At 44.9% G+C, this 15,705-nt stretch overlaps 2 protein-coding genes across 2 annotated transcripts; one reads left to right on the forward strand and one right to left on the reverse strand.

The window, feature by feature from the left end:
* Positions 1-116: 116 nt before the first annotated feature.
* On the forward strand, positions 117-6,717 carry ndc1 (NDC1 transmembrane nucleoporin). The gene is made up of 18 exons (XM_037459004.2): positions 117-277; positions 1,017-1,137; positions 1,212-1,313; positions 1,638-1,812; positions 1,894-2,029; positions 2,328-2,436; positions 2,678-2,729; positions 2,818-2,950; positions 3,336-3,428; positions 3,511-3,592; positions 3,748-3,909; positions 4,005-4,265; positions 4,526-4,638; positions 4,890-4,940; positions 5,456-5,519; positions 5,610-5,710; positions 5,988-6,148; positions 6,245-6,717. The coding sequence occupies exons 1-18, from the start codon at positions 239-241 to the stop codon at positions 6,306-6,308; spliced, it is 2,019 nt and encodes a 672-aa protein (XP_037314901.2). The 5' UTR covers positions 117-238; the 3' UTR covers positions 6,309-6,717.
* Positions 6,718-9,125: 2,408 nt separating this feature from the next.
* On the reverse strand, positions 9,126-14,534 carry dcaf8 (DDB1 and CUL4 associated factor 8). The gene is made up of 13 exons (XM_037459005.2): positions 14,260-14,534; positions 13,734-13,798; positions 13,556-13,645; positions 12,696-13,399; positions 12,419-12,559; positions 12,067-12,161; positions 11,633-11,743; positions 11,359-11,489; positions 10,919-11,026; positions 10,600-10,730; positions 10,316-10,435; positions 9,768-9,884; positions 9,126-9,594 (listed from the first exon to the last, which is right to left on the reverse strand). Exons 2-13 carry the CDS (start codon positions 13,768-13,770, stop codon positions 9,481-9,483), a joined length of 1,899 nt encoding a protein of 632 aa, XP_037314902.2. The 5' UTR covers positions 13,771-13,798; positions 14,260-14,534; the 3' UTR covers positions 9,126-9,480.
* Between the last annotated feature and the right edge of the window lie 1,171 nt (positions 14,535-15,705).

Genomic DNA, 15,705 nt, shown 5'->3' on the forward strand with positions numbered 1-15,705 from the left:
TTGACCAGACTGCCTCATCAACATTTGTAAATATTTTTTTGTTGTTAAATATGTTGATCAAACTAAATCCGTTGGATGTGACGCTGCCATCAGGCAACATCCTGGACCACTTTAATCGGGGTCCTTCAAGGGTCCTTTGAATGCATGAGGCGCGATATGGGAAACACTGGAAAATAGTTTGACAGCAGGAGAGCCGAAGAGATTTGAGCGCTGTTTGGCTCTCATTTATCCAAGCAACATGTTTTCTAACGAACAAAGTTGTTGGTTTGTCCGCAAGGTGAGTCACTAAGCTTAAGTTCTTCTTTCATTAAATACAACACGTATTACGAGTGCTCGCGTGCTAACTTTTCGTAGCCTGTTTATGCTAACGTTAGTTCATCGGTTCGTGGAGCTAATGTATCTTTCAGAAAAATTCCCCAAAAATACATGCAATAAAAAATATATATATATATATATAAATTCCCCATGTGTGAGCCTATAACTTTATACAGGGAAAACGGAGAAAGGAAACAAGGATTATCAAGCAGATAAATTACATTCGCGGTTTTGAAATACAGCGTTATAGTTAACGTGATGATGTACTTAACGTTACTCTTTGCTATCGTTGTGAGACCAGTAAAGGAAAGACATAAGCAAAAGCAAGTATAAATTCATTTTGAAAACCGGGGTCTATTTTTATCCCTACTTAATACAATGATCAAATTAAGATCGTAGAAGTGAACATGCAATTGTTTTGTATAGCACCTTTTGAGAAACTCTTTACGAAGTGCTTAAGACCAAACTGCAAAGCAAGGAAATGCAACAGAAAGCTCAACAGTGATGCTAAATGCAGCAAGACGAACAAAAGCAAGAGTTGAACCCCGATAAAAGCAGTACGATAGAAGAAACTCATCCGTAGGATGAAAACAAACTAGTAAGATATTGACCACTAACAAGCAGGATACGTTTTTGTTTGAGCTGCTGCCGAGTAAAGATGGATTAATGTATGCATTTAATAATCTGAATGCCCTTTTCAGGTGGTTTGCTGGAGAGCTGTGGCCAGTATTGCTTGGGCTGTTCTTTTGTTGCTTCCCATCACAGCGCTTTTTGTAGTCCTCAGCAGGTTCAGTCTGCTCCACCCCATCCAGACAATATCAGGTCAGTCACCACCTTGAGTTTGACTCGTATGTATAATCCCAAGTGTGGATCTCACTGTGGATTCTATCCTGCAGAATGCCTGTCGTTTGCAACATCTGCAAGTGCCATCTTCTCATTGATCCTGATGTGTGGAGTGATCATCATGGTGGGGTTCCTGAACCTGGAGTATTATACAGGTGGGTGGCAGATGACTGCAAATGTATATTTCACCCATTTCCTCCACTAACAAAGTCCTCGGATAAATGCTCCTTTATTGATTTATTGAGCAACTACTTTGCTGCAATGGCAATGAACGCATCAACCTCCGACATCTCCACATTTTACAATGACTACCCATAAAGTAAATCCACATGCTCCAAATCTCAAATTTGATACACACAAACATAAGCTACTATAAAAGTAATCTCCAGGCAATTTTTCATGTATATTTGCCCCAAACGGAGTCCAGCAGGTACACATGCTAGCCTTTGGTTGTAACTGGTTGTGTTTTGTCTCTTCAGTCATCCCAACAATTGCATGCTCAAGAATTGCCCTGTTGGGTCAGCTGCTCCATCCTCGCCAACTTGTACACTCGTTGGCCCACTGCATCATGGGAATAATCGTGGCTTGGTGTTGTGCCGTCGCTATCGGGGGCAGATATGAGTCAATCGGATGCCCTTGCATACAGAATGATGAGTAAGCAGCTGTCACGTACAACTCCTCATGTACAGCCTTACATGCTTCGTCCGCCATCTAATTTCCTCCATTTCTTTCCAGCACGGACAGTTTGCCTCAGATGTGTCTGAACGAATATCACCTCCTCCTTCTGCTCGCTGGAGCCTTTGTTGGATTTTCTCACAGTCTGCTCGGTGTGATCTACAACATGAACTATGTCTCTTTTCACACTGTTCAGGTATGTGATACGAGTTTAGAAACAACACCAAGTTGGGGTGAGTCCTTGCAGCCATTGGGGTTGAGGGGGGGGGGGGGGGGGGGGGCTGGCCATTTTCTTTTGTAATAGTTGCTCAAATTTAGAATCTGTCTCAATTTTACAATAGATCTGCTTCACACTCCTGCAAATTAACATGCTTACTAACCGGGTTGTAAGCCGTGTTGTCTTCAGCGACACGTTCTGGAAGTAAAAGAGGAACCGGTACCCTTTTTAAATAGTCAATACGCGTTGATGTTAACCCACTCATATTTTCCCACAGCAATACAAATACCTCCGCTTTAAAGGATCCCTGCTTTTGGTGGTGAGGTGCAGCTCCACCCAAGCACTTTACTCTGTCAGGAACTACATCGTTATGTATTTCTTTTTGGGTAAGTGATCTCTATTTATACATTATTGATAACACAGAACTAAAATTTACATTATCTTCTAATATCTTTCATCAACATGCCTTTATTTGTTGTACCTGAGCTGGGGTTTTATTGTCCATTGTCTTGTTGGAAGTCACTAAATATGTATGTGTGTTAACAGGATATATGTATGTATGTATGTGTGTTAACAGAATATATGTATGTGTGTTAACAGGATATATGTATGTATGTGTGTTAACAGGATATATTCCAAAGGCATGGATTTGTAAAACACTGAATCTTCATTTAGAAAGGTCAGTATGGATAATTTTTTTTCTTCCTTCTGCTGCTTCCTGGACTGTATTCATTTTGTTCAGTTGTGTCTGTGACCTCCTCCTCCAGCTCTGTCCACCCTCTGGACAGCATAGCTGGACTGCTGGACCTCTCCCTCCTCTACCACCAGTGGATCAGTGCCAGCTTCCTTCTTTTCACATGGCACGTCACACTGCTGCTTTTTAGGATATTTGTCACTGAGGTATGTGACTCAATTACAGACAAAATAAATACCTAATCTTGCAAAACTCACAGTGATGTGTAGGACTTAATTATATCTAATGGCTTAAGGCCCACTGGCCGTGCTGACCACCATATTCTTGCATGGACGTGGCCCAATTCTGACAATCGCACGTTATTGCCCTGATGTGACTTTAAATTTGCTTAAAAGCAGTGTTGTGTTCCAGAAACCCCCTCTGCTTGCTTTTTAATTATTTATAGGCACTAGGGGGCAGTATTGTCATTACTTTGAGTTCTCAGGTATCCAAAGAGCACCAGAACAGCTCCTCTCGCATTCTTGATTCAATTGACACTTTTCAGCTCTTTTCAGATAAAACGTCATCGACTGTGTTTGCTGTTATCTGCAGGTGTACAGTTTTCCTGTGCAGTCATCCTTTACCGAAGATGCCCATCAGTGTCTCCCTAAAGTTCTTACGGACAAGCAGCCAATGATATTGAAGGTAGCATGCACGAGTTCCTTCTTATTTGGGCTTGCTGCTGATCACGCATGGGTGTTGTAACTGGTCTTTTCCCACATTTTAGTTCCTAGCTCTGCAAGACTTTGCTCTGCTGTCCCAACACTCTCCATCAAGACGCAGTGAGGTCTTCAGTCTGAGTCAGCCAGGTCTGTCTACATGGACGAGTGGTCCTCGCATGAGTTGTGACTGACTGATGTGCAGAAAATACACGGCATGATCAGATTGTATTCGTACACTATTGGCTGAAAACAATTAAGCAATTTTTTCATTATTTTTATCTTTGCATTTTTGTCTCTCGCAGGTGGCCATCCTCACAATTGGAACGCCATAACTAAGGAGTGTCTGTCTCTGCTGGCTGATCTGACCCAGAGACTCGTAGCTTACCATGACACCGTAGCAACCAATGGCAGGTCCAAATCACTGTCCACTGGGAGCGAAAGGAAGACTTCATCTGAGTCATCAGGTATGTTGCTTTAAATACATAAATACGTTTTTTAAATTGTCCATGCATTGTTCCCTTTTATCATTTTCTCTTCTTTTTTTTTTTCTTTCTCAAAGGAACCTCGGGCCCAGAGGATCTGATGAGCCCGAGGCCAACCATGCTGTTGAGAACTCCCGCTTCTGTGTTTGCACGCTCCGTTGGGGGCTTCCCACAGAGCCCTTTGACGGCGCCCTTCACTCCCGACCTGGACAGCCCTTTCTCTTCTCCCGCCCTGCGCCGCCTCACCGCACCAATGGACCAATGCTCGCCGTGGTTTGGCACAGTGCAAAGCCCGCACATCATGAGGAGAGCTCCAAAGCTCTGGTCCACCTCCACAGGTGAGAGGAGGCTGATGGAAGACATCAAGTCACTGCAATCAGTCGGACACGTGGTCACCCTTGTTTAGTCTATTCTTTATAAACGAATGCGTTCGGGTGAGGTGTAATGTGTGCCCGTTTCTGTATTTGTTCACCTAATGACTGGACAGAGAGTTTTGGAACGTCCAACATGGCATGATGTCAACTTGTAGGCCAGGGTATCATCAGATAAGTTTGGTAGCAGATGCATTTAGTTGTTTTTTTTCCTCCCCGCTGAGCAGATTCGCAGGTCAATGGCAGCCCCCCAGCATCCCCTGCCTCGGCTCCCAGTCCCAAGCAGGAGCCGTCCAAACCAAGCCGCCTGGCTCAGTTCCTTCAGAACAGAAAAGAACAGGTGCACAGAATCACAACATACAATAGAAGAACTAATATGTTTACACAGCATTGAGTGATAGATTTTAATACTTAATATTTCTTAATATTAACATTGGCTAATAATGATGGAGCTGTAGTCCATCTTTTTTTAATGTTGTTTAGCCCACTGTTATGGTTAGCAAGACTGTAAAGCCATTACTTCTACACATGTTACATTTTGTTGTGTAGTTTTGAAAGGCAAACAACTTTATACTTAATCGTCCCATACAGGTTAAGAATTTCTTGGCAAAACGCGCGCTGATAATGTATTTGTTTAACAAGGTAAGGATGTGTGGCATGTGCATGTTGTGAGGGGCTCCCTGCATGCTGTCATCTCACAGTAGATTTTTGTATAGTTTTACTAAATCTAAACACCTCCCACTCTAAGCATCACTAATTCAACTCCTAGTTCTGGGCTCAATTGTGCACACATTATTAATGTAGCTCTTTTCCATTCACTTATCTGTTACAATGTCACTAATTTTAAGCACAAACTTTAAAGTGCTAATTTTACAAGTTGCATAAACCACATTGAGTACTTTAAGTGTTTGTACCAATCAAATGTTGGAATATGATCTTGTTAAATTAGGAGTTTGAGGTACTGTCATAGATTGTCCTATTTGTAGAAACCAGTTTGGTTGCTTGACTGAGTTTCACGTATCTTCCATATATTGAACATGCATAATGTAGTGTCATTAAAACCTGTCCGATTTAACAACTTCCTCATTAATTTGCTGTAAAAATGCATTTGTCTGTATAGTAGAAAAGCTCGTACAAGTTAACTTTGTCTCCTGCAGCTTCCAGAAGCTTCCAGTCAAGCTCTGTTTGCAGACAGTCAGGCTCACATCTGGGCCTTAGAAGGTAGGAACAGATGTTGCATTTGAGTTTAATTTCCATGTGGATACCAGCTGTCCTTGCTGATACTACATGTAAATGATTGTCGTCCTCCAGGGCTGTCTTACCTTGTTCAAGCCTCCTTCTCAGAAGACCAGTTTGGTGTTGTACAGACTACATTACCCAGCATTCTTGGTTGCATGCTGGTCTTGCAAGAGGTGAGTTTTTTTTTTTTTCTGCAGCTGGTGTTGCACAGAGTTGTCCTTAGTTCAAACCAAGACCAACAGAGACAGTGCAGTGATAAAAATCAACAAATTGTCATTTATGGACATTCACTCTGTTGATGCCAGTCAGACTGAACTTGAAAGTTTTATGAGGTTTTAAGGGTTTTATGAGAAGCAGAGCTATCGGGGAAACGTTTACAGAGACCGTCTATAGTGACGCAGACACGTGCACCCACTGACAGCAGCTGCTTCCGGTCCTACTTGCTTTCAGGCGGTCGATCGGCACTTCAAGCTGCCTCACGCCTCCAGTAAGCCCGTCAGGTCGGCCGGCAGCTTGGGGGAATCTACCCACAAAACCCTCCGCTTTGCTCTCAGAGCCACTCTCAAGACGTCCATCTACAGGATAACATCTACTTTTGGGAATCACTTAAAGTAAGGCCTCGCATTAAAAGGGACTTTGTTCAAATCCCCAAATGTTATCTGTGTAGTTTTCTTAATATACATATATATATATTTTTCAATCCTCAGTGCTGTCAAGATGTCTGCAGAGCACCGGAAAAGATTGCAGCTGTTTCTGGAGTACAAGGAGTAACGCGACTGCCGCTGTTGTGCCGTCCCGATTCTTATTGCGGTGATGTGTGTGTGCGCGCCCATTAGCAGAACTGAGGCAACAAGTGAAAGCCCGTGATAGTGCCTCTTTTAATATTTATGTCAGTGCGGATTGTATCCAATAGGCTAGATGTCATCTCCAACACGCGTCCTGCCCAACTGACAGACTGAGACCGGTTGGAAGCGCAGCTGTTTCCTCCTGTGTTTGGGAGAGTGAAACCAGCTCACTGTAAAGATGAGCAATTCTGAAAGACATTTGCTTTATTTGTATTAGTCATAGCTGATCTTCATCAAGTGGGATGAGTTTTAAAGGACTATGTTCGCTGCATTGGTTGTAAATTATGTACATTTGTTTGTTTGTTTTGGTATTAAACCTGGTCCGTCTCATGGAATTACTGCCCGTGTGAATTCAAACCATTTGGCGTGAGTGGGACGCACGGTATCAGAGGTTTGAAAGACGCTGTGTTCTTTTGCAGGTGTCTGATATGGGTCCTGCAGAATTATTGTTTTGTTCTAAACACCAACCTGGAGAACTAACTGGTATCCATGGAAGCCAGTTGAGGTTCGTCATCTAGCAAATCTTTAGATTTACAGAGCAGACACCACTGTTTCTACATGTGCGATATTTGTGTTGCTCATGTGAAATAAGGCTTTAACATGTCAGATTTTGGTGTGATTGGTATCAAGTATTTTGGAAATATGTTTGTCATTACCAAAAAGACACCTTTTGAATAAAAAAAATGTTGATCATTTAGGGTTTTTTTCTAAGACAAGCCAGTCTTGAATTCGCTACTGCTTTCAGAAATCTTTATTCTGTGTGTGTGTATATAAGAAGTTTGAATGGGGGGGGTGGGGCATTGAATGAACTCAAGGCAGTGCTTGTCCAAAGGAGTTCACTGGAATCAGGAGGAGGAAGGTGGCAGCTTGAAACATCCATTAATATAAAAGACCTGAATTATTGTCTCTGGAACACACTGCCTCCAAGGCCCATTGTCCCGGTAAGCCAGCATGAGGAGTACAAGCAGTAAAATAAAATGTAGCTGTGCCTGTCTTTTCCTCCCCTGAAAAAATCCCTGCCATACCATTTTCTTTTCATCTGTTGCACTTAGCTTACACAATCATTTACAGGAGCAACTATCCATTTTACAGAAAAACTAGAAGAATGAGTCCTAGTTTGGAGACTCTACTCTGGATATACTGCAGTATTGGGTTCCAACTATGCAGGGATGGTCCTGTGGAAGATACCAAGTTGCATTGTGGAAAACAATGCAACTGAATGAGACCATGAATTTATAACATCAAGAGCACTGTCTTTGTTTATTGCACGAATCGTACATATTTCAAACTTAACAGGTAGAATACAATATTAGGCAGTTGTGGACAAAAGAAAATTGTTCATCAAACGCCTAATGTATACAAGATGCCAAAAATAGCCAGTGGGAAAATCTGGATACAACTGTCTAATGATGGATGACTGTCGAGAAAGGAAACCTATTTTCTTGAACAAGAGAATCATAACTTTAATACTCGACAGCTGTTCTGCTCATAACAGAAGGATGCCATTCATAAAAGGAAAAGCAGAAGAAAAATGGTGCCTCATGTCAATTTTTTCCCCCTGGATTTTAAAATTACTTTGTCCTCATATAGAATATAAACCTCTGCATCAATACCAATCAAATGATCTGACATCTTTTGTCTCTTTTTTTTTAAGTTAAACTGCATTTGCTAAGGTTGATTTGTTTTGTTTTTACAGTTTTAATATATATTTATATATGTACATATAAATTCAACTACAGTTCTCATAGAAAATGAGAAAAGCTGGACTTTCGCTCTCACACAACAAATGACTGGCAAGCATATTGACCGCCCCCACCTTCTCCTCCTCCTCCTCTCTCTTAGTTATTGTGGTTCTCCAATGTTTGTTTGAAAGACAGACGTTTTGCAATCGATGTGAGACGACCTTGAGATTAGCATCACTGAGGCATTTTCATGAAACCCATGAAGCACTGTCAATTAGCACGTAGATCAAATCCCCACAGAAACACTGCCTAAGTCGGGGTCTGACTCTTTAAATGACTTAAGTTCCCCAATAGAACCCGACATCAGTCACTATGCTCGTGCTGAACACCATCCCAAGATTTCCTGTCAAAGATGGAGAGTCAGGGAGGAAGAAGAAGACAAGGATGAAAGGCTGATGAAATACAAACAAACCTCCTTTTCCTCAGTCTAACAAATGCTTAAGTGCAAAATATCTCCCCACTCAAAAAAATAAAATAAAGAACCAACTAAACTTCACTGTGCTTCAATGGGATAAAACAGCTCATCCCCCCCCCACAAAAAAAAATAAAAATCACACACTCAGTGCACATTTTGTCTGTGTCTCAAACTATCGCGTCCCTGATTCAAAGTGCACTCAGTGGTGACGGGGGAGGGGGGGCATGTCGGGTGATGCAGCATGTAGGGATTCAGCAGTCCAGACAAAAAAACGCAACTAGCTGCACAAGCTCAGGGCAACAAATAAGCAAGAGACTGGGGCAATGCAGTGAAGGGGATTCTGGGAGGGGTTTCCCCTTCAAATGATGAATGGAAGTCACATTTAGGGGATGGTTTGATGGTACGATTCAAAGCCAAAGAGTGAGATATGTTCATCCCTAAAAGAGGGGAAATTGTGTGCTGCTGATGTATAGCTTCCTACAGGGTCCCTAAAGAGGAGGAGCTTGTTGCCATACGCACACAGTACATTATTCTGGGGCTAGACGGAGCGCATAGACAATGTATGCACGAGCAGGGCCCTCCCCCCCCCCCCCCCCCCCCCTCTCGAGTGGTTTATAGGGATGTAAAGCATTCCCTAAATCTCTTTGTACAATAGTCAAAAATCAGGATTCTAGAAGTGTGTGTGTAGTCGCCGTTTGCACACTCACAAGCCAGCCGTTGAGCTCGGTCACTCTGAATTCCAAAAGTACGTTTCATTTAGTGTGTGCGTTTACATCTGTGAGTTTGTACGTGTGTAGAAAGGAAACAAAAAAAAACGCCAGTGGCTCATTGTGTGTTTGAGTTGCCACTGTGTCAAGGGTGCTTGTCTATGTGCAACAATTAAAGGGTAATGACGTGTGTGTGTGTGTATGTTTACATGTCCGAGTATGTGTGCGTGGTGCTCAGGAGGACATGCACTGGACGTGGTCTGGACCTCCTTCCTCTTCATCAGAGGAATCCGGAGAGCTCCAGGACTCGTCCGTGTCTGTGTCTGCCCCCTCGCGGCGGGCCTGCAACTGACACACAGAAGAGGACGGAGAAGCGTTTGAGTGAGGCGCCTTTGGAAATAGTGTGGAAACATCTCGCCAACCTTCACGTCAGAGCAGCGGGTCTCAAACTCCGGGCCACATCCAAAAAAAAATCAAAGTGAACGAATGTGCGTCTGTGGAAAAAGGGTTCAAGAGCTCACCCTCTGGGGCCGCCTGTTCCTCATGTGTCTCATCAGGAACCACAGCAGCTGGGTGTCGTACTGGTCACCGTGGCGCACGCTGTCTTCGTCGTGCTCCCGCTTGTTTTTCTTCATCACCTAGAGACGACCGGAACAAACTGGTGTGAGTTCGGCAAACGAAGGGGGGGGGGGGGGGGGGGAGGAGGGAAACGCACAAACTGGAGCACAAACGTCGCTGTAGATCGTTCTATTTACTGTGCAAGACGCCCCATCAAACTGGATTAGTCTCGCGTGGGTCAGGTCCACCTGTTCCGCGGTATTCCACAGGCCGCGTTGTCACCGCGTCCCAACCGAGGAGTGGGTAAAAGGTCACCGGGACCAATGAATCAATAGCAAAAGCTAACAGGAGTGGAAAGGTGTACTCGGTTGACTGCACACCCGTGAAAGGTGCGTCTGCTTCGAGCACGGCCGGAGCGTGTGATGAACTGAATGCAACCCCAGCAATAAAAGTGTAAAAAGCGAGCAGATTGCGTTTTCACAAACGAGACCACAAGAGCCGGATGGATCACCTCTTTCAGACCCTTTAGTCCTGTGGGGCTCTCGGCTGTGGGGGCCCACAGTTTGATGTCGTGGTCCAGCCCACTGGTGGCCATGCCGGGGAGATTGGGATGTGGCTCCAAACAATTCACCTGTAGTTGTGGTTGTTGTAGATGTCGAGTGTAGAGAAAAAGGGCCGAGACAAATTCAATAAAGTTATATGTATAAAGAAGATACAAACGTGACAAAAAATGTAGTGAATGTCTACAGCCTCATCCAATACAAGCAGAAATAGTTTCCCTTCTGTCCGACTCACCACTCCCCCCCGGTCTCCCTCCATGAACTGGACGATGCGAGCAGAGTACTTGTCCCACAGGTAGATGTGTCCGCAGTCACTGCCGCTCACCACAAACTCACTGCGTGGCCCGTAGAAGTTCACCCCCTTCACTGTGAGAGGAGGCGAAGATGAGGGAGGATAAAAGGGATTCAGTCTGCGTGACAACCATCATCTCTTTGCCGGACACAGGAGTCCAGGGATTTAGCTTAAAAAGGTGCTCATTGGTTAAATCGCAACAGCAAGAATGTACTGCAGCAATGAGTGATCAATGTTTTGACACGGTATCTAAATACAACACCTGTCGCATTGTTGCGGTGTCCCTTGTATCTCCTCCGATAGTCCGCCCCATCGCTGTGGTTGGAGTCAAACAGGTAGATGTCCTCGTCATTGTAACTGGCCAGGAGCTCTGCAGACAAAAGGAGTCCACGGGCTTTTGTTCATTTCCTTTAATGCCATCGAGGCAGATTCTGGTCTTTCTATTATCGTGTGGAAACATTCGGATAAGTTCAGCTATGCCAAATTATTCAGCTCAGAAAAACAAATTTGTTTGAGTGTCCCTTATATTCCATTTGCATCAGAAAGGTTCACAAGGGCAAAAGTTTTATTGTTTTAAAGACATTGACACATGCATGTAGAATTCAGAATTTTCAATATTTCTTAAATATGTTTCTTCCCAATCTGCTGTTTTTTGGTACTTTAAACTTCTTTAAATGTTTTCAATGTGAAAGTACTTTTTACCTGAGCCATCGTGACTGTACACAAGGCAGGTTATGTTGGTTTTGGACTCACTGGATACCAGATGTGAAGGACAAAACTTCTTCAGCACTCCATTATTATCACTCTCGTTGATCTTCCTCTGGTCATAGATCCTACCGAGGGTGAGCAGAGAAAATTAGAAAATTAAAAAAGGAATTCAGAAGTACCATTTAAGAGACAGTAAACAACCATTTTAAATATTATTATACCGTTGCCATTAGATGCCATTTTGCATTAAGACGGAAATAACTCGTACCTCACATACTGGTCTTTTCCGCCCACAGCAAATTGCTGTGTCTTTGCTGGGTTGACAAAGATGGTGTACAGCCCCACTTTCTTATCACTTTCCTTTACAACCACCAGTTTACTGCCACACAAGTTTAAAAAAAAAGAACACAGAAAAACAAGAATATCATCTTTGGAAAGGGAGAACGTTTTAAGAATCGTTGCGCATTACGGCAATCACATGAAAACTGAGAAGAGGAAAGTGTTAAAATGTGTACAGGATATTTGTGCCACACTACAAACTACTGCCTTAAAACAACAACGTTGCATCAATACCCGTGTAACACGTCGCAGTTTACATTTTTCCCCACTTATTGCACAAGCCATTCAGTTGAGTTAAAATCTATTTGCAGAGGTGACAGAATTTGAACTTGGGTAAACTGCAAAGAATAGCATCTCACTCACTTAGCAGGCCGGTCCAGACGCAGGTCAATACCAAACACCACAGCATCTTCTCCAGCGGACAGAAAGGAGCAAGGGGAATCTGGCTCAAGGGCCAGCTGCATCAAAAATAAGCAGAAACTATAAACTACCACCTAGCCGATGCATGCCTGCGCCAGCCAGTCAAGTCACAGTTTTACTTCCTGTCCCGACCAACAGGGAAAAAGGACGAAACACAAAAAACGACGCCTTCTGGCGTTCCGGAGGCATGAGACCACACACAGATGAGAGACTGCACTTAACGACCACGACACGAAGACTCCTAAATATACGCAAGCGCACTTTCATTTCGCCCATGCGGCACAAAAACGCTCACCTTGTGCGCCGCCCCTTTGTGCTGCGCCACCCGCTTGGTGTTCTTGCAGCGCTGTGTGGCGGAGAGCTCGGCCACCCGGATCTGACCGTCTCGAGCACACATGGCCAAGGTGGAGTCTCCGCTGTGGGGCAGGAACTTGGCCTGTGTACGTTACGGGGGGGGGGGGAGGGGGAGAGAAGAAAAGCAAAGTCACCTCTTCCTCCCAGGCAGGTCCGTCACGGACCACAGACGGACACGGAAGTGCTGCCCACCCCCCCCCCCCCGCCCATTTTTTTACCTGAAAGACGTTGCTCTTGTGGCCGCTGTCAAACTCCAGCTCGGCGCGGCGCACCGCCCAGTCCCAGATCACCACCCGCAGGTCGTCGCTGCCCGAGGCCAGGCGCGTGCCCGAGGGGTTGAAGTGCAGCGTGTTGACGCAGCCCGTGTGCCTCTCCAGGCGGCCCTGGAGCTCCAGCCGCTGCACGAGGCCGCGGGCCCCGCACACGCGCCTCACAAACTGGTGGGCGTCGCGGCCGATCTCCCGGGAGCGGAGCGACGGGATCGCCTGCCACACGGGGCCGCGCAGGTCGCTGAGCTCCGCTCCCAGCCAGGCCTCCATGGCCTCGTCGTCGTCTTCATCGTCGTCGTCGTCTTCGTCTTTGTGGTCTTCTTCGTCGTCGTCGTCGTGGGCAACAGCGTCGTCGTTGTCGTCGTCGTCGTCCTCCTCCTCGTCGTCCTCGTCCGAGCTGGTGTTGAGGTTCGGGCCACCGCCGGGTCTATTCCGCTTTCTGGCAGCTCTTTTGCCGCCGTCTTTATCCTTTGCTCTCCTCCGCCTGCCCCCGTCACTCTCCCTTTCACCGTCCTCGGTCAGGTAGTAATGGCCGCGGCCATCCATGCTGTCTGTGTCTTCGTCCTCCTGCCCCGCCTCTCTGTTTCCCCCCACCTCTCCATCCACATCTGACATTGGCTTGTCTCCAGATGCCTCTCCTGTGTCTTTGGGAGCTGCACAAGTAAGGTAAGCCGGAGCCACGGACAATGTTTAGACATTGCTGTCTCACTGGGAGCTCCAACAAACAAAATAGGTGTACAACTACTATTGTAAACTGTATCAATTAAAATACACATGGGAGCCTCGCTTCTACCATATCCAGGTGTTACCGTGTCGAGAAGAAGAAGACTGCGTTTGTCCATCTTTGCTTCCGGACGCATTAGTCCCCTCGTGTCGATCCTCTTTTTCTTCCGAGCCACCTGGCACAAGAGACAACAACCACGTCTTCTGACTCAGTGCATGTCGAGGGGGCAAAGAGCCGGTTGTGTTGCTGCACTCAGCCCTTACCGTGAGGCGCTGTGGATTCGCCGTCAGCCTCAGACATTCTGTGCCCCCGTTTGGTCCGCGTCGACCTGCGGCGGACACAGTTTGGATGTTTAATGGGCAGAAATATAAAGTCGTGCTCACATGATAACAGGAAACGCGTGTGCATCAGTACTCAAGTACACCATGAACGGTTGTCAACTACAGACGCCGCAGTGTGCGCCGCGGGGGGGGGGGGGGTCCGGGGTCCCTGTCTAAACTTAGTGCCGGACTCATTTTATATCCCCGAGTACCGATTTCCTGTTGCGACATAAATAAACTTAAATGCCCTGGCCTGGTAGCGAGCTCGCGGGGGGGGGGCGACAAACACGCCGTGTTTTGCCCAACAGTGCTCTCAGCGCATAGCTAATGCTAACTAGCCCGCTTAAGGCCAACCGATTTTTGGACAGTACATTGCTGCCAGTCGCGCTCAGTAACAAACCGGGTGTCTTTCGAGGCGTACGTGCGGCTAACGTCGCGTGTGGTGGCTAACTAGCGTAGCTCGCGTTACCTCGATCCGAAGGCCCGACGAGGCGTACTTCTTAGTTTAGTCCTGATCTTTATTGCAGATTTATTTTCTCCACCTGACTGCTCAGCAATTGGGCCTAACCTAGGTGCCTCGGCTGGGAATCCCTCGACCGTGAGTACACGACATTAGGAATGCGTGCGTTACGGCTTTTGGCAGAAGACAAACTACAAAGAGAGCTAACTGCGTTCACACAAGGTTTACTGCTCTGTTTATGTTTTGATCGTTCGGTTTCTTTTTTTGGGGGGGGGCTCCACTTCCGGTGTCGTGCACGCTTCGATTTTTTTATTCCGGAAGTTTACAAAGGAGACGCAATAAGCAAAATAATAATCTGGATTTGATTCATTCTACTACTACCAATGTTAGTAATAATTTATATATGTAAAATGAATGGCAATAAATACTATAGATAACACAATTGTTTAACGCAATATGTATCAACTGTGCAGTTTAATGTGACTAATGTAATTCAACTACAGTCTGTAGTACTGCGGTCATGTGGGCCGCATTTTTTTTAAAATGCACTTCTACTAGGGGCGTTACGGTAAAAGGCCTTTCAGTCTTAAAGGCACTAATCGCTCATCTATGAACGGGTAACACTCTGCTTTCAATTGATCCTATTTCACGTTGGCCTCCTCTATCCCCATGTAAAGTTACATAAAATATTACTGTGTACTTTATGAGAAAATTGAAGGTAAAGTCAGTAATATTGCCATTAAATTAATCTTTTTTTCAATATTTGAACTGTCTTTAAATCAGATAGAAGCCGGGTAACACTCATCTGACACTTGAAGGTAAAGTTAGTACTTTTGCCATTATATTCGTCTTTTCTCAATGGGACAATGGCACAAGTCGGTGAGACAAAAGTAACTTTTTAACTTGTTTCTGAAATATCTCTTTATTAATTAATGTTTTTGTGTGCATGAGTATGTAAATAAGTATATTTAAAAGTTAATTTATTATTTCTTTACTAAAACTGTTTTTTTTGGTTAGTTGCCACAAGGCAACACTGTGCAGGTCATTGACCATCGTCAATATTTTTGTTTTACCAACTACTGATATTGAATGGGAATGGAAACAGGAACATTTAATGGGCGAAAGGTTTAAAAATCAAGCTGTTAGGGCTGATCCATCTGACAGTGAGGACAGTGACAACGAGGAAAGTGAGCTTGAAAGGAGTCAGAAAGATTGGATCCCTGCAACAGGTTTGCCAGACAGTTAGGAGATCAGGGGTCAGTCAGTAGAACAATGTAACAAGGTGTGTCATTCATTCATTCATTTTAAATATAACATTCATATTTGTACCTTCTTAGGATAACGCATGTCTGATGAAAGCAACAGTGAGTCTGTGGATCAAGATGAGGATGAAGACATAGTAGAGGTTGAACACCCCACAATACATTGTGTGCTCGCCCTGGCATAACATTTCTA

The sequence above is a fragment of the Pungitius pungitius genome, chromosome 15 (assembly GCF_949316345.1).
Source record: "Pungitius pungitius chromosome 15, fPunPun2.1, whole genome shotgun sequence".
NCBI lineage: Eukaryota > Metazoa > Chordata > Actinopteri > Perciformes > Gasterosteidae > Pungitius > Pungitius pungitius.

What these genes read in the sequence shown, in the direction of transcription:
- ndc1 (XM_037459004.2), top strand. Translation starts at nt 239, where the DNA reads ATGTTTTCTAACGAACAAAGTTGTTGGTTTGTCCGCAAG. An exon ending in GTTGTTGGTTTGTCCGCAAG is followed by an intron (nt 278 to 1,016) that starts GTGAGTCACTAA and finishes TGCCCTTTTCAG; the next exon opens with GTGGTTTGCTGGAGAGCTGT. An exon ending in CTTCAGTCTGAGTCAGCCAG is followed by an intron (nt 3,593 to 3,747) that starts GTCTGTCTACAT and finishes TGTCTCTCGCAG; the next exon opens with GTGGCCATCCTCACAATTGG.
- dcaf8 (XM_037459005.2), bottom strand. Translation starts at nt 13,770, where the DNA reads ATGTCTGAGGCTGACGGCGAATCCACAGCGCCTCACG. An exon ending in ACAAAGGGGCGGCGCACAAG is followed by an intron (nt 12,162 to 12,418) that starts GTGAGCGTTTTT and finishes TTTTTGATGCAG; the next exon opens with CTGGCCCTTGAGCCAGATTC. An exon ending in ACACCGCAACAATGCGACAG is followed by an intron (nt 10,731 to 10,918) that starts GTGTTGTATTTA and finishes CTCCTCTCACAG; the next exon opens with TGAAGGGGGTGAACTTCTAC.